Here is a 17,372-nt window from a genome sequence, read left to right as displayed (position 1 = left end):
CAGCACAAATATTAAGCAGTCTTCGTGGCGAATCTGCCACTACGTCAACAAACGCCTCTGTGGCGAAAGTGTTTGCCGGAAGCGGCTACGTCGTTTACGTATTTTTAAGGATTTCATCATTCTCCTCTTCTCGCATTACGGCGGTCGGTCCATGCTTCTTCTTCTTTTTCGTAGCGCAGCAGCAGCAGCAGCACCAGCACTGTTGAGGGCCAGCACTGCCGAGGTCCACTCCCTCTGTCCGCGCTTCACGGACCGCTTCGTTCGGCAGCCGCTCCGCCGCCAGTCGCCTGGAAACAGGCCGTTGTCCAGCTCGGTTCGCCTGTGTCAGAAGAGGACGAAGAAGAAGAAGGGAAGCCTGTGGCTGCAGCTGGCGGAAGAAGGACGAACCATGGACGGCAACATTGAGGAGATTCTCGCCCCGTTGAGGCTCGCGGTCAAGGAACAGGTACCGCTCGCTTTTTAAAGAAGCCGGTCAACTCGAGATTAGATTAAACTTAATTGCCCGCAGCTTGGTTAGTTTACCGGGTCACGCAGACAGCAGAGCGGCTGCTCATAAAGCTGTCAATGAATGAGGAGACGCTGCTAGCTCGATGCTAACGCTCGTTAGCAGTGGTTGCCTGCGCCCTTTGCCACGTTTCAGTGAGTGTGCTGCTGCTGCAGACATTCGAGTGCAGGGTGGGGTTTAAATTAAATCACACTGTGTTTGGGCAAATCACAACTCGTATTTAATCTTAGGGCAAACCAAGGCTTTGAGCTGACGAGAGAAAGAGAAAGTCAACAATTTACAACAATAAGCAAAGTCACTGGGGAGGAAAATTCCCTTTTAATGGGAGGAAATGTTCGGAAGAATGTGATCCACATATGCTCCGGCTTGGTTTTGGATGAACGAAGAAAAGAAGGAGGGGGGCAGCACCGTTAGACTGTTTGTTGTGATGACAGGGGTTTAGTATCCTTGCAGCAGTATCATCTGTTTTATTAGCCATTGCTAATATCATAGTAATAATAATTGTGTCAGATCTGGATCCTGCTGCCCTGGAGTCACAACTACACTCAACAAAAATATAAACGCACGAAGAAAAACTTGTAGTTCTTGTTATGTTACAAAACAGAGTAACTATCCCAAAATAACAGTACAATTTTATCAATAAAGTGGCTTTAATTTGCGAGCATTAGGATCAATTTCAAAACAAAAGTCCTGGAGTAATGGCAGGAAGAACACAATGGGGGTCGATGATCCAAGTTCACAAACTTCAATAACGTGTGTGTCCACCAGCGTTACGCCGGCCGACGCAGGCTGTCGATTGTGGCCTGGAATGATCGTGGAATGATGCACATTCAGTTGTGTTGCCACAGCTGTAACACTCAACCCAGCACTCAGCATGCCAATGGCACGCTCCCTCATGATTTGTGACATCTGTGGCATATTGACAAGTGACAAAAGTCCACATTTTGGTGTGCCCTTTTATTGACCGGACCATAAGGAGTGTCTGTGTACCGGTCACGCATATTGACCACCACTCTGCCATGCTCCATGAGTCAGGTGAGTTGAAATACTCACAATCTGAGATTGTAGTTAATAGGAGTGGCCAAGTGACACTGGACTACTGGGTTTGAGCAAAACAAATCATTCCGTAAACAAATGCATCAAGAATCTGAGCAAATGTCACGACATTCTGTTTTTGTTCACCATTTTAAGTTTGTGCGTTTATATTTTTGTTGAGCATATATGTTAAACGAGGACAGAAAGTTTTGGTCATCTTAAATATTAAAGGCCTGAATCTGGATCCTGCTGCCCTGGAGTCACAGGAACCTGCAGAAGGAGGACAGAAACAACAAAAGCATTAATGCCATGTGCACCATGGTAGTTTGATCGGCAGTGAAAGCAGCATAACTTATGCCAGGATTGGACAAGATGATGCTGATACCATAAATGAAAAAACAACAACAACATAAGCTAACGTCATTGTTGGAAACCCTCAAAACCCAAACTCTCTGTCTTAGGGAGACCGGGTTCGTCAGCTGAAACAGGACGGTGCCCCCGATGTGGATGTCGCTAAAGCTGTGGCTGAACTGAAGGCGAAGAAGAGGACTCTGGAGGCCAAGGTGAGAGCGTAGTGTGACCCAAAGTCCGCAAATTGGAGACGTGAAAAATGATTTAGGAAGTGCCGATTGGATTATTAGAGTGAGATTATTCAAACTCGTATTTGTGTGATGCGATTTTCCTTTCAGGAACTGGCATTGCAACCCAAAGATGACATCGTCGACAGAACCAAGATGGAGGACACCCTCAAGAGGCGGTTCTTCTACGACCAGGCCTTCGCCATCTATGGAGGTAAGATAGAAAACCGTTGCTGTCTTTTCGCTCTTAGTAAGCACTTTGTTACCACGCGGTGTTTTTTCCTCCCTCAGGTGTGAGCGGCCTGTACGACTTCGGCCCTGTGGGCTGTGCCCTGAAGAACAACATCCTGCAGGCGTGGAGGCAGCACTTCATCCAGGAGGAGCAGATCCTGGAGATCGACTGCACCATGCTGACTCCTGAGTCCGTCCTCAAGTACGTCAACTGACAAACTGCCTCATGTCATCATCTCTGTCTCTGTCGCTATCGCGTCACTTGCCTGGTGGTTCCCAGAGACAGCTGAACACAATGCTTAACTCTGGGTTTTTTCTTACAAACGGGCACATATTGATTCTGTGATTTTATGCATGGAGACTGTCACAATCGCAGCTCTCCATAGCCCGGTTGCAGAGACACTCCTCAAACAAGGAAAAACACACACAAACACATCATGATGCATGTGATTCCTTCCTTATATTCGTGTTTTTTATTTTATTATTTCACCAGAACGTCAGGACACGTGGACAAATTCGCCGACTACATGGTGAAAGATGTCAAAAACGGCGAATGTTTCAGGGCTGACCACCTCCTCAAAGGTAAGCAGGTTGAACATTCTGCCTGTATATACATTATTTCAACAGTATTCACAGTATACAACTGTGGTTTTTAAGTGAGAAAGAGACTCAGATGATGGAGCGGTGCAACAGTAAATGGGGTCGTCGTCCCAAAAGCACAGTGCAGTGGAGTAGGATTTTCAGCTGTATTATTCATGAGGTTCTCTCTGCAGAGGGAGACGTGGACACTGTCCAAACTTGTGCTGTTGTAGTTGTAGCTTGTGTGCGTGTGTGTGTGTGTATCACTGGAAGTCGAAAATCACACGACACAATTCAAGCTGCTGGGATCAGAGGCTTGAGCTTTGACAGACAGGCTTTGGACAGAGCAGAGAATATGTATCACGACTTGAATATTTGCTATTTCGCAAACCTGGAAATGTGATTTGCTTTGTTGGAAGAACTTTTGAGGGCAGCATTACACTCCTCAGTGTGCAGTAGAGCTGCAACTAAGGATTATTTTCATAATCAATTAATCTGTCCGTTGTTTTCTCGATGCATTGTTTGGTCCATAAAATGTCAGTTTTAGTGATTTCTTTGTTATGTGGAGCAAAGAAACGAAGAAAATATTCACATTTAAGAAGCTGAAACAATCAGAAATCTTGTTTTAATCATGAAACAGGTTATCAAAATAGTTATTTGTTTCAGCTCTAGCGCGCAGCCTACTGGATATTATTAGTAGAAGAAGAACAATAAACGGTAACTATAGTGTTTCTTGTGTTCAGCTCATCTCCAGAAGCTGATGTCTGATAAGAAGTGTGCGGCAGAGAAGAAAGCGGAGATGGACGACGTCATCACGCAGGTCAGTAAACATGTTCACGTAATATGTTGTGAAAACAGTGACCGACAAAGCTATGGATGATTCTGATACGACCGATATTCTTTCGTCCAGATGGACAACTACACCCAAGAACAGCTGACCGATCTGTTTGTGAAATACAACGTCAAATCCCCCACTACAGGAAACAACCTCTCGCCTCCCATTTCCTTCAACCTGATGTTCCAGACGTCCATCGGACCAGGAGGGAACATGACGGGGTAAAAAAAAAACCCGCACCGACCCTAAAATCCCTAAACTCCCGAGTTATTCTGACCCACGTTTTTCTGATCATCTGCAGCTATTTGAGGCCTGAAACCGCTCAGGGAATCTTCCTCAACTTTAAGCGACTCTTGGAGTTCAACCAGGGTAAACTGCCCTTTGCTGCTGCTCAAATAGGAAACTCTTTCAGGAATGAAATCTCCCCACGCTCTGGACTCATCCGCGTTAGGTGAGCCCGAAACCACCGCTCTTATCACTGCACATTTATTTTATTAATGATCATAAAAGTCGCGCTTGTCTTAAATGATTAAGCCTCTGTGTTGATCTTCCCACAGAGAGTTCACCATGGCTGAGATTGAGCACTTTGTGGACCCCGCTGAGAAGGTCCACCCTAAATTCTCCAATGTAGCTGACCTGGACATCATCTTGTACTCCTCTAAGGCTCAGACCAGTGGACAGTCTGCACAAATCATGAGGCTGGGCGATGCCGTGGAGCAGGTCGGAATCACTTCAGGAACCTAAGCTCAGAAAAATGACTCATAACTGTGATTGTTTTTCTAATTCAAACCTTCTCTGTCGTGCAGGGTGTGATCAATAACTCCGTCCTGGGATATTTCATTGGTCGGATCTACCTCTACCTGACTAAAGTCGGCGTCGCCAAAGACAAGCTGCGCTTCCGACAGCACATGGACAACGAGATGGCTCACTACGCGTGTGACTGCTGGGACGCTGAAACCAAAACCTCCTACGTATGCGACAGGGATTTTTTTTAAATAATCCTTCGTTTTTAGTCCCTGTGGCGTCGGATTTAAAGGTGTTGTCATCTTGCAGGGTTGGATCGAGATCGTGGGCTGCGCCGACCGCTCTTGTTTTGACCTGAAATGTCACGCCAAAGCCACAAAGGTCCCGCTGGTTGCCGAGAAGCCTCTCAAAGAACCCATATCCTTTCCTTACGTTGCTGCAGTCGACGACCAAAACAATTGATGTGAAAATTCCGCAGTCGTTCGCCTTAATTTCACCTCACAAAGTTGTAAACGTCGTCCAGTTTGAGCCCAACAAAGGCGCCATCGGGAAGGCGTATAAGAAGGAGGCTAAGCTAGCTATGGAGTTCCTGTCCACGTGTGACGAATGCTACATCACAGAGCAGGAGACGCTCCTCAACGAGACTGGGTGAGTGCTTTGTTGAGCATATCTAGATGGATGGATGGATGGATGGATGGATGGATGGATAGATATCTCTAAGATAGATAGATATCTCTATCTTGGATGGATAGATATCTCTCTCTAAGATAGATATCTATCCATCTATGTACCATCTAGCTTAGATAGATGGATAGATTCTTTTTAAACAAGTCTTTATTTTCACTCGCAGAGAGTTCACCATCGAGACGGAGGGCAAGACGTTCAAACTCACCAAGGACATGGTCGGCATCAAGCGATTCCAGAAGACTCTGCACGGTGAGATTCTTTTCCTATTATTATTATTATTATTATATCAGAAAGATCCGAGAGCGACGACAACACTCTGTAAACGCGACAACGTTGTAAACCCTGCGTTTGTCGCCCACAGTGGAGGAGGTCGTCCCCAACGTGATCGAGCCGTCCTTTGGCATCGGTCGGATCATGTACTCCATCTTCGAGCACACGTTCCGCGTCAGGGAGGGCGACGAGCAAAGAACGGTGAGTGGAATGAGTAATCATTCAGTCAGTATCAGATCTGTGGCTTTTTATCCAAAATTTTGACATCTAAACGGAGTTCATCTTTTAAGGAGTAGCATGTCGAGGGCTTGTTTCCTTAGCATTAATGTGAAAACCCCTTTAAGAATAAACAGACTGGCTCTTTATCAGCAGGTGCTAGGTTCAACTTTCAAAAGTTGAAATATTGTTCACGAAAGCTGGGAAACGTTGTCAAGAACTGTGTAATTTAAAGTTTGTTTTGTGTTCAACAGTACTTTAGCTTCCCGGCTACCGTCGCTCCATACAAGTGTTCTGTTCTGCCTCTGAGTCAAAACCAGGAATTCGTGCCCTTCGTGAAGGAACTATGTAAGTGCTCGTGTTATCATATCAAATACGTTTCTATTTTAATCTGAAATGGTATGTCATGGAATATTTCCTCTCTCGCTCTCTTTCTCAGCCGAGGCCATGACCAAGAACGGCGTCTCGCACAAGGTGGACGACTCGGCCGGGTCCATCGGGCGCCGCTACGCCAGGACGGACGAGGTCGGCGTGGCGTTCGGCATCACCATCGACTTCGACACGGTGAACAAGACGCCGCACACGGCCACGCTGAGAGACCGAGACTCCATGAGGCAGATCAGGGCTGAGGTGAGCTTTTATTTAAGAGTACAAATACGAGCTGAAAACGCAGGATTCGCTGCTATTCTGTTTTCTGTTTACGTTCTTTCCTGTAATTAGCGCCGTGAAGTTTTGCCACTTGTGAGCCAAACTGGAAGAAGAATCTGTCCCTAATGTCATTAAAATGTCAATGTGTGGCAACAACGCATCGATAATCATGTCTCACAACTCTGTATTTTTGTCCTATCAGTATCTTTTCTCTATTAGTTGTTTAATTGTTTGGTCCATAAAATCTCCACAAACCTTTAATTATGCAGCTTTACTGATTTCTTAGTTATATGAAGCTGAAAAATTAGAGCATTTGTTTTAATTATTAAAAGAAAACAAACAAATGTCATCGATTTATCAAAAAATATATATTGGTCATCAATTTCGCCCTAAACAACGTCGCCAATGCGTTATTAAAGTACTGCTCATAGTGTTCTATAGAGCTGAAATGATTAATCGTTTCGGTTTGAAGCTTTTTTTCATGATTAAAGGTGCATTATGTAATAAATCTAAATCAACTGGCCGTAAAATCCTCCTAATATGTCACAGAGACTCAGGAATAATGTTCATAAAACAAACTGAACTCACCAACAACAACAGTACAGACAAAATATTTGCATTAAAAAAAATATTTTGCAGACTGCAAATCATGTTTATGTTTTGAAATCATGTTTTGGCATGTGACCAGTCATTGCAGTCAGTAGAGTCTCAGCTGTCGAGCAACCACGGGTTGCCAGTTACGTCAGAAAACGAAACCTAAAAGACCCCGGTGTTTTGAATTTGAATGTAGTAACTGTTTTTGGCCACATTCTTACATACGGCGCCTTTAAAACAAGATTTCTGATTGTTTTAGCTTCTTAAACGTGAACGTTTTCTTCGTTTCTTTGCTCCACATAACAAAGAAACCCTTGGTTTGCGGACAAAAACGAGACATTTGAGAACATCGTCATTTTCATGGACCAAACGATTCATGGAGAACATAATGGTTAGTTGCAGCTCCAGTGTTCCATACTGAAAGTCTCTTCTCCCCACAGGTCAGCGAGTTGCCCGTGATCATCCGGGATTTGGCTAACGGCGCGTTGACCTGGTCAGAAGTGGAGAGCAAGTATCCCGTCTTTGAAGGACAAGAGACCAGCAAGAAGGACGCTGCCGAAGAGTAAACGCTCGCCCTCCACTCGATCCATGGGGGGAGAAAAAAATAAATAAATCCACAGACTTTTTACATGAGCATCACTAAGAAGAAAAAGTTTGCAAGCGTATTGTGATGAGCTACAGTGTGTGTGAGCCAAGCTCCTCCTCCTTCACCACTGCAATCCATGAAAACATCATGTATTCTTCATATCTAACAGTCGTGGATAAAGCTCGCACAGGGACTCTGTCGTTTCATCCGTGTTTTGACGAAGAAAAAAAAAAAGAAAAAGGGAGAAAACTGTAAATCAGGATGTTTTGAGTCTGCAGTGAAGGAAGCGTCTAACTTTTCACTTTTCAGGCATATTGAGATATTTGAAATGTTTCAATAAAAACAGCCAGCACTTACTGGAACATGGACACGCAACGGTTTCACTTTCATTTTCAGTATTTTAAACCAAGTGATGACTCGATTACTTTTCCAGTGATCTGATTCACACAGGAGTGGAAGGAGCAAAATGAAAGGAAATCTGCAGCCTAAAATCCATCCTTCCATCACTATGATCCTCCACCAGCTACTTTCTACCTATTTAATAGTTTTTATTTCATTATTTATCAATATTAACCTCATAATATTACTTATTAAAAGCCTAAGTTACTTCAAACACACTGTATTGGCTCTTGCTGTACCTTATGAAGCCCACCAGAGGGAGACAGACCACACATTTTGAAAAAACTCTTAGAAAATGCATAACTAAAATTGTATTTAATAAGGTGGTGATATAATTTAGCATTGGTCAATGAGATAATCTGATAAAGGCCATTGAAAGCAACACATAGATCAGTTATTAATATGGTTTTATTAATAATAAAATAAAGTACAACAAAAAGTGATTTAAAAAGTGTGACAGAATCAAATCTTTGCGATGATTCGCTGTGGTTTTAAAAACCCACTGTGGTTGTTGTGGCCAGTGTGGCCCCCCTCTCTTTTTACAGGAGCGCACCTGGGCCCCCTCAGAAGAAGCAGAAGGTCTTTAAAGGGCCATACTCTGTGTGCTGCTGCTGTTATTGTTGTTTGTTTCTAAACTCTCTCTCCTCTGTACCATATGATTCTGGCTGATGCAACAAAAGCGCTTGTTTCACAGAGTTGAAAACAGGCGCCTCCTCCATCCTCTTCCTCTTCCTCCTCCTTCCTCCTCCTCTTCCTCAGCGGTCAAAGCCGGAGCAGAGGCGCTTCCTCCTCAGTCAGATCTCTGAACCATCAGCCGGTCACAGACGCATCAGATCCACGTTCACACGAAACTCTTCACTCGAGTCGAGATGGAACAAATCCTCGCACCTTTGAGAGAATCTGTGCGCGTGCAGGTGAGTGCTCTTCTTTTCTCTTCTCTTCCTCCCACACCTGTAAACAATAACAACAACAACATGTGTTCCGCGTTAAGTTTGTGTCCACGTCTCCAAAGCGCGCACGAGATTTACTCCTGTAAATGTTTGACACTTTAAACTGTTTATCTTTCACGAGCACGAATTGGGGGAAAAAACGCACGCGTTAGAAGTGAAAGGCGAGTCTGGATGAGTGAAAGTGAAAGTTGGCCCTGATGCTATTTATCATCATCAGTTATTCTCTCGACTAACTGATCGATTCATTGAGGAATTGTTAGGTCCATAAAATACATATAAGGACATTCTACATTTATATTATTCGTCACTTGTCTACCTCTGAAACTTTTTTTTTTTTTCTGCTTTAATTAATTAAATAATTAACTCAGTGCAGGGTCAATAAAGTCAAAACCTAATCTAATCTGATGTCTAATCTAATCTAAATGTTGTTTTAGAAGCAAATCATTCAGAATATATTGTCATTTCAGAAGCTGAAATCAGATCATTTATTTTTGATATGTTACACAGTAGTTCGTTACTATAAACTTTATAAATGTTATTTATACATATACGTATATATGTATATATATATACATGTGTATATATATATACGTGTATATATATACATATGTATATATATGTATATATATATATGTATATGTGTATATATATTTTTTTTTTTACAATTTGAATGTATAAAACTACAAGGTATATAATAAACAGCACATTGGTGACATAATTAAATAATTAATTAAAGATAGATTACACCTAAAAAAAAAAAATAATAAAAAAAAAATATATAATATATATGAATTAAAATAAATAAATATATGTATATATTAATTAAAATAAATATATGTATATATATGTATATATAATACTGTGCGGAAGTGAACCACGATGTGTCCTCACAGGGTGACCTGGTGCAGCAGTTGAAGGCCAAAGGAGCCTCAGAGCAGGAGGTGAACAAAGCTGTGGCTGAGCTGAAAGCACGCAAGAGGATTCTTGAAGCAAAGGTCTGAGACGTTCTCCAGCGCTGGTTTTTACTTTTCGTTTCTATTTCGGTGGTTTGTCGATTCTTGGAATGAATTTAAATGATTTAAATGCATCCTCGCTTGTAGGAGTTGGCTCTTCAGCCCAAGGAGGAGACTGTGGACCGGGTGAAGATGGAGGACACCTTAAAGAGGAGGTTCTTCTACATTCAGGCTTTCGCCATATATGGAGGTAAAAAGAAAATCATAGTGAAGGTGACAGCAAAAGTATTGAGCTGCGGTTGCATCGTTTCACAGAGAGAGTGAAAGTTTCACTTTGACGCTCTGCCCTCAGGTGTGAGCGGCCTGTACGACTTCGGCCCTGTGGGCTGTGCCCTGAAGAACAACATCCTGCAGGTGTGGAGGCAGCACTTCATCCAGGAGGAGCAGATCCTGGAGATCGACTGCACCATGCTGACTCCTGAGCCCGTGCTCAAGTAAACAACATAAACACAATCTAACTGTGTGCTGTATTTATGAATGGAACTCGTTTAATCTCAGACTTTTAATCTCCTCCTTCAGGACGTCTGGGCATGTGGATAAATTCGCCGACTACATGGTGAAAGACGCCAAGACTGGAGAGTGTTACCGAGCTGACCACCTGCTGAAAGGTGAACTTCTTTGCTTCCATATCTAGATCTTCACAGATGAGAGGAACTTCTGTCAGAATCAGGAGGTTTTTAGTGAAATTCCTGACGACATTATTGTAGATCCACGTCTGAAAGAGCAGGTTTTCACCTGCCTTTGTGGAGCTTTTTTGTCTCCAGGCTGGTTTATGGTTCAGGTCGGGGGATGGGGGTTTGAAGCCGGAGTTCTTAGGGGACTGGATTTTCAAGTTTTCAGAACATAGTATAGTTGGGTTAGTATGGGATTAGATTTGTGTCGGATGTTTTTTGTTTTTTTTAAAGAGAAAAACAACGCTTTATGAACTGAGCAAAACATAAATGAACCCACAACATAAAAAAATACACAAATTTGCAAATAAAATATTAATTTAGTCGCTCAAAAATACACATTTTGTTTGCAATGATCAGTTTTTTTTGCTTATATACATATGTGTATATATATATGACATATATATACACATATATGTATGTATATACATATATATACACATACACACATATACACACATATACACACACATATATATAGATATACATACACACGTATACATACATATGTATGTATATCATATACACATATGTGTGTGTATATATATAACATATGTATATCTATACACATACACACACATACACACATATACATATATATGTGTGTATATGTATGATTTATATGTTTAACAAACATATAAATCCTCCATCCGTCCTATATATATATATATATACATATATACATATATATATATATATATATATATACATATATACATATATATATATATATATATATATATATATATATATACATATATACATATATATATATATATATATATATATATATACATATATACATATATATATATATATATATATATATATATATATATATACATATATACATATATATATATATATATATATATATATATATACATATATATATATATATATATATATATATATACATATATACATATATATATATATATATATATATATATATATATATATATATATATATGTATATATGTATATATATATATATATATATATATATATACATATATGTATATATATATATATATATATATATATATACATAAACACACCTGAGCTAAAAGTACTCAAAATGTTTAAAATGGGATTGAATCTGTGAAATTTGGAAATACGTCACAGTTCAAAGTTCACTTTTATGAACAAAAATAATGATACAACACTATTTCGGGACTTTGGCACAATTATCGCGACTTTATATCACTACGAAAAATGTATTTGATATAAAATTAATCATAGCTCTCCAACAATTTACCAAGGGTGCATTGAGGGTCAACTCGCTCAGATCAGTTGATTAAAAAAAAAAGAATATTGAGACATAAAAAGTACACATTGCATTTCTTTGCATGAACAGAAAGTGTTTTTCACCCACAGCTCACTTAAAGAAACTCATCTCTGACGAGTCGTGCTCCAAAGAGAAGGCCGACGAGATGGAGGACGTGATCACTCAGGTGGGGCCCACACACTTTACACTTAACAAACCCACAAAGGCGGCAAAACTCTGGCTCTAATCTGGACTCTTTCATGTGAAGAACACTGCCACCTGCAGGTGGAGCAAGTAACCACTGTAAGTAACTGCTGCCTTTGTTTCAGATGGACAACTACACTCAGAAGGAGCTGGCCGACCTCTTCGTCAGCTACGACGTCAAGTCTCCGTCCACGGGGAACGACCTCACGCCTCCCGTTTCCTTCAACCTGATGTTTAAGACCTCCATCGGGCCGGGAGGGAACACGCCCGGGTACTGAGCATCGCAACAACGCCTCGTTGTGTTATATGTCTTTAAAAAAAACAACAACATTTGCTGTATTGAATCTTCTCTGTGCAGCTACCTGAGGCCTGAAACGGCTCAGGGAATGTTCCTCAACTTCAAGCGTCTCTTGGAGTTCAACCAGGGGAAACTGCCCTTCGGCGCCGCCCAGATCGGGAATTCCTTCAGGAACGAGATCTCGCCTCGATCAGGACTCATCCGCGTCAGGTAAAGAGACCCTCCTGAAACACACATCATCCTCCAGATCCAGATGTTTAACAAACATAGAAATCCTCCATCCGTCCTTTTTGAGCAGAGAGTTCACCATGGCTGAGATCGAGCACTTTGTCGACCCCAACGACAAAGTCCACCCCAAATTCCCCAACCTCGCCGACCTGGAGATTCTGCTGTTCTCGTCCAAGGCTCAGACCAGCGGTCAGCCGGCACAGATCATGAAGCTGGGCGACGCTGTGGAGCAGGTAACGGCTCATTTGTTATTCAAGTCCTGAAAACATCCATGTTTAAGTATCTGCTCCCCATCTAAGGTGATTTAGGATAAGACAATATAAGATAACCTTAAATATTCAGGTTTTTGATGAGCAGACTTTGCCTAAATACTACAAATTGTGCCATAAATGCTTAAAAAATGCATAAAAACTCTTTTCAATTCTCACTACTTTTACATAGTGATTCAGTTTCAAAATGGGGGCAATTTTGTTGTATACTTACCATTAAAAGTTTATTTTAGTGAAGAAAATTAACACTTTTTTTAAAAAGATATCTGCCTATCAGATTGGTTTATCAATATATTCAAATAATGTGTGTATCCTATGCAAATTTGATCAAAGTGCCATGCAGTTACATTAAAAAGCATAAAAGACAGTCCAGAGGTTTAAAAAAAAAAAGTATAAATAGCAATAAAATAAGCTATAAAACAATATTATCTGTAATAAATAAAAGGTTTTAACAGATAATGTAGAATCCAACAATCCCATACATATGTATGTATATATATATGTATGTATATGTATATACATATACACATATATATACATGTCATCTTTTAAATCCTCTCCTGTCCACAGGGCGTGATCAACAACTCAGTGCTGGGCTACTACATCGGCAGGATCTACCTGTACCTGCTCAAAGTCGGCCTCTCCAAAGAGCGAGTGCGCTTCCGTCAGCACATGGAGAACGAGATGGCTCACTACGCCTGCGACTGCTGGGACGCAGAGTCCTTGACCTCCTATGTAAAAAAAAAAAAGAAGCCTGCTCTTCTCTCATCCTCAACATCTCAACATCAGAGCTCTGTGTTTTATCCTCATGATGTTCTGTTTCTCTCTCTCAGGGCTGGATAGAAATCGTAGGCTGCGCCGATCGCTCGTGTTACGACCTGTCGTGTCACACCAGAGCCACTAAAGTTCCTCTGGTGGCAGAGAAGCCTCTGAAAGAACCCATATCCTTCAAACAGACCTCACTCTCACCACATCATAAACAATCTTTGCTCCTCTGGCTGGGCGGTCGATCTCGTGTGAGTCGTTAGTTTTCCATCGTGCTGCACAGGAAGTGAGTCGTGCAGCTTCTAGACTTCCTCAAACAGGAAGAGAGATTTACAACAATATACAAGCACATAGGTAAGTTATTACATAACTGCAGAGGAGTTGACTTTAAATAAAGCCCTTAAAGATTAATGATAAACATTTTTATATTCATATATTTTTTTATTTATTGGCTTGTTCATGCCCTAAAATGTCATTTTATTTGTGATTTTTATTTGTGTTCTGTTGCTATTTAATGATAATACATTAGATCATGATAAAAAATAATCTAACATTACGACTTTATTCTCCCAAAATTACAAGTTTTTTCTTACAAGTTTATTCTCCCAAACTTCCAACTTTTTTAATATTAAGACTTTATTCTTGTAATATTACGACTTTATTTTCCCAAAATTACGACTATTTTCGTAATATCCCGACTTTATTCTCCCAAAATTACGACTTTTTTAATATCAATACTTTATTCTTGTAATATTACGACTTCATTTTTGTAGTATTATGACTTAATTCTCTCAAAATGACTACTTTATTAATATTATGACTTTATTCTCCTGAAATTAAGACTTTTTTTTAAATATTACGACTTTATTAATATGACTATATTCTTGTAATATTACGACTTTATTCTTGTAAAATTATAATTTTTTTTTTCTCATAATATCCTGATTTAGGGCTTTATAATTTTGTTCTCTCTTCAGTTTGGCCCAAATACTCCGTCATAAAAAAACAACCAAAAGACTGACTTGTAAAATATCAGCGCTTAGTTTTTTATATTATAATAATATTATAATAGAATATTAGGCTCCGTGTTGTTTCCTCCTTAACGTCTTCTCACAAAGTCGTAGCCGTGGTTCAGTTCGAGCCGAACAAAGGCGCCATCGGGATGGCGTTCAAGAAAGACGCCAAGCTGGTTCTGGACTTCCTGTCCGTCTGTGACGAGTGTTACATCACTAACCAGGAGAAGCTTCTCACTGATGCTGGGTAAGAACTAAAAATGCACGCGAGTGTTTTGTCAAGTTATCGTTTAAATCTGACAAAGGTTGTGTTTGTGTGTTTTTTTAGGCAGTTCAGCATCGAAACAGAGGGCAAAACATTCACACTGACTAAAGACATGGTCAGTGTGAAGAGGTTCCAGAAAACCCTGCACGGTAAGAACAGACGTGGGCACAAAACCACCTGGAACCTTCCAGCTGTGCGTGTTAATGTCAGGGTTCTTGAACGCTCTTTGCTTTTTTTCCCCACACAGTGGAGGAGATCGTTCCCAACGTGATCGAGCCGTCGTTCGGCATCGGCAGAATCATGTACTCCATCTTTGAGCATTCGTTCCGCATCCGAGGGGGAGACGAACAGAGGACGGTGAGAACGTTTGGGTTTTTAAGGATCCTTATGAGCTGTTTTTACGCAGATCTGGGGTCTGGTAAATAAAATCTACATACAGTACATAGTCATGCATGTGTGTATATACATATATGTATGTATATATGTATATATATATATATATATATATTAATGTATGTATATATAAATATAGATATATATCTAGATATATATAGATGTGTATATACTGTATGTATATATAGATGCATGTCTATATATAGATATATAACTATATATCTATATATACACACATACGTACATACATATATATGTATGTGTATGTATGTATATAGATATATATCCATATCTAGATAGATACGTATATATATATATATAATCAGAGCTCGTCAGAGCTAATCAGCTTGAACTTTCAAACTGATTAACAGATGATCAAAAATAGGATTAACCAACATTACACTAACTATACATATAGATTTACTGCATTTATATTTATATATATATATATATATATAAACACACACTATAAATATACTAAAGTATGCCATTAATGTAGTATAAATACAATAAAACGTGTTAATTTATACAATATGTGTATATTCACACCTATAAACTATAGGCACATTTTTATCATGTGTTCTTAGAACTCAATTATTTGTTATTGATTTATCTCTTTTTCCTCGGTGCAGTATTTCAGTTTCCCGGCGCCCGTGTCTCCGTACAAGTGCACCATCCTGCCTTTGAGCTCAAACCAGGAGTTTATGCCGTTCGTGTCCCAGTTATGTGAGTATATATATAGAATTCTGCTATTCAATGTAAAGCTTTTTGCTTATCGACATAGAATAAGCTCCTCCTCCACTTCGTCCATGAACTCGTTTTCTTTTCTAAATCTCTCTCTCAGCCGAGGCCATGACCAAGAATGGCGTGTCTCACAAAGTGGACGACTCGTCGGGATCCATCGGCCGCCGCTACGCCAGGTCGGACGAGATCGGCGTGGCGTTCGGCATCACCGTCGACTTCGACACGGCGAACAAGACGCCGCACACGGCCACGCTGAGAGAGCGAGACTCCATGAGGCAGATCAGGGCTGAGGTGAGCTATTCAGAGATCAACATTTATATTCAGTTTTTGTTGTTTTTCTTTTGACTAACTTACAGATATATTGCAGGTTTCCGAGTTACCTGGTCTGGTTCGTGACATGGCCAACGGCACGTTGACTTGGGCTGAGGTGGAGAGCAAGTATCCTATATTTGAAGGACAGGAGACCAACAAGAAGGAGTAACCACACTCTTCATCCTCTTCCTCCTCTGCTCTGTGTGCACAAACGGTTAATTTGTTGTCAATTCTTGCCTCACACATATTTTTTAAGTAAACAATCTTTCACGACTATGCACAGGCGAGGTATTTGTTATTATACATACTGCTTTTTTGAGTATTTTTGAGTGACAGACTGCAGGAATAACACGGTCCTCTGTGGACGACTTCACCTTTAACAGTATTTTCATCACCTGAGGAACCAGAATAAGACCTGAATGTGAGGAAAAATTATAGATATATAGATTATATGGAGTTAACATTATGGAAATGCGGTTTTATTTCTAATGTAAATGCACAGCTTGGTAATAACAGTGGCTTAAATGCACTTTCCATTGCAGTTACCAGACTATTATCATTATTATTATTATTCACACTTCTATTCCAAACGTATTACTGTACCAAAAAGTGAAATAAAATAAAAAATAAATAAGGAAGGCTCGTATATAAATACAGGGTTTTCTATGTTCTGTATGTTAAGTTTTCCAAATAAATCATCTCATGCACATGACTTTAATATGAATAACATCATTGTTTCCCACACATCTCACTGTGTTATATTATGAAGAAGAAGCGACGTTTGGCCTTAGAGGCTTAGAGATCCTGCAGCCATGAATGTGGAGGAGGAGGAGGAGCAAGAGGAGAAAAGGGAGGAGCTATTGTGTCGTTAAGGCTAAAGCTGCAGTGCAAGACATTTCACTATAAGCAGCAGACGCAAAATAGTAAATAGAAGTTCGCTGATGCAGTTGGGCGGAGTGTTTTCGTCCCAACGACCTGGTTATAGACACAAACTAGACCCCCTTTCAAGGTTCTCCCTCACCTAGATACCGAGGAACCAGGCATCTGGACCTAAAACATCTGAGTTCCCA

The 17,372-nt window shown here is 40.3% G+C and overlaps 2 protein-coding genes across 2 annotated transcripts; both read left to right on the top strand.

Annotated features, from left to right (window-relative positions):
* Positions 1 to 138: 138 nt before the first annotated feature.
* Positions 139 to 7,876, top strand: LOC310937630 (glycine--tRNA ligase-like). The gene is made up of 17 exons (XM_083901939.1): positions 139 to 445; positions 2,002 to 2,103; positions 2,230 to 2,332; positions 2,410 to 2,551; positions 2,843 to 2,931; positions 3,672 to 3,748; positions 3,839 to 3,984; positions 4,065 to 4,214; positions 4,321 to 4,483; positions 4,570 to 4,734; positions 4,817 to 4,925; positions 5,011 to 5,155; positions 5,358 to 5,443; positions 5,556 to 5,665; positions 5,935 to 6,028; positions 6,120 to 6,310; positions 7,363 to 7,876. The coding sequence occupies exons 1-17, from the start codon at positions 152 to 154 to the stop codon at positions 7,486 to 7,488; spliced, it is 2,292 nt and encodes a 763-aa protein (XP_083758065.1). The 5' UTR covers positions 139 to 151; the 3' UTR covers positions 7,489 to 7,876.
* An 807-nt stretch (positions 7,877 to 8,683) lies between these two features.
* On the top strand, positions 8,684 to 16,962 carry LOC310937563 (glycine--tRNA ligase-like). The gene is made up of 17 exons (XM_083901847.1): positions 8,684 to 8,821; positions 9,751 to 9,852; positions 9,958 to 10,060; positions 10,163 to 10,304; positions 10,390 to 10,478; positions 11,922 to 11,998; positions 12,141 to 12,286; positions 12,374 to 12,523; positions 12,612 to 12,774; positions 13,381 to 13,545; positions 13,644 to 13,752; positions 14,691 to 14,835; positions 14,917 to 15,002; positions 15,101 to 15,210; positions 15,879 to 15,972; positions 16,091 to 16,281; positions 16,358 to 16,962. The coding sequence occupies exons 1-17, from the start codon at positions 8,777 to 8,779 to the stop codon at positions 16,469 to 16,471; spliced, it is 2,031 nt and encodes a 676-aa protein (XP_083757973.1). The 5' UTR covers positions 8,684 to 8,776; the 3' UTR covers positions 16,472 to 16,962.
* Positions 16,963 to 17,372: the final 410 nt, after the last annotated feature.

The sequence above is a fragment of the Microchirus variegatus genome (genome assembly GCF_963457635.1).
Source record: "Microchirus variegatus genome assembly, chromosome: 15".
Taxonomy (NCBI): domain Eukaryota; kingdom Metazoa; phylum Chordata; class Actinopteri; order Pleuronectiformes; family Soleidae; genus Microchirus; species Microchirus variegatus.
This window is presented reverse-complemented; position numbering and strand designations above follow the sequence as displayed.

Bases quoted from the DNA above. Each gene is read 5' to 3' on its own strand.
- LOC310937563 (XM_083901847.1), top strand. From the start codon at position 8,777: ATGGAACAAATCCTCGCACCTTTGAGAGAATCTGTGCGCGTGCAG. The intron at 12,524-12,611 runs GTAAAGAGACCC...CTTTTTGAGCAG, and splicing joins TCAGGACTCATCCGCGTCAG to AGAGTTCACCATGGCTGAGA. The intron at 16,282-16,357 runs GTGAGCTATTCA...GATATATTGCAG, and splicing joins TGAGGCAGATCAGGGCTGAG to GTTTCCGAGTTACCTGGTCT.
- LOC310937630 (XM_083901939.1), top strand. From the start codon at position 152: ATGCTTCTTCTTCTTTTTCGTAGCGCAGCAGCAGCAGCAGCACCAGCA. The intron at 2,932-3,671 runs GTAAGCAGGTTG...TCTTGTGTTCAG, and splicing joins GGCTGACCACCTCCTCAAAG to CTCATCTCCAGAAGCTGATG. The intron at 5,444-5,555 runs GTGAGATTCTTT...TGTCGCCCACAG, and splicing joins ATTCCAGAAGACTCTGCACG to TGGAGGAGGTCGTCCCCAAC.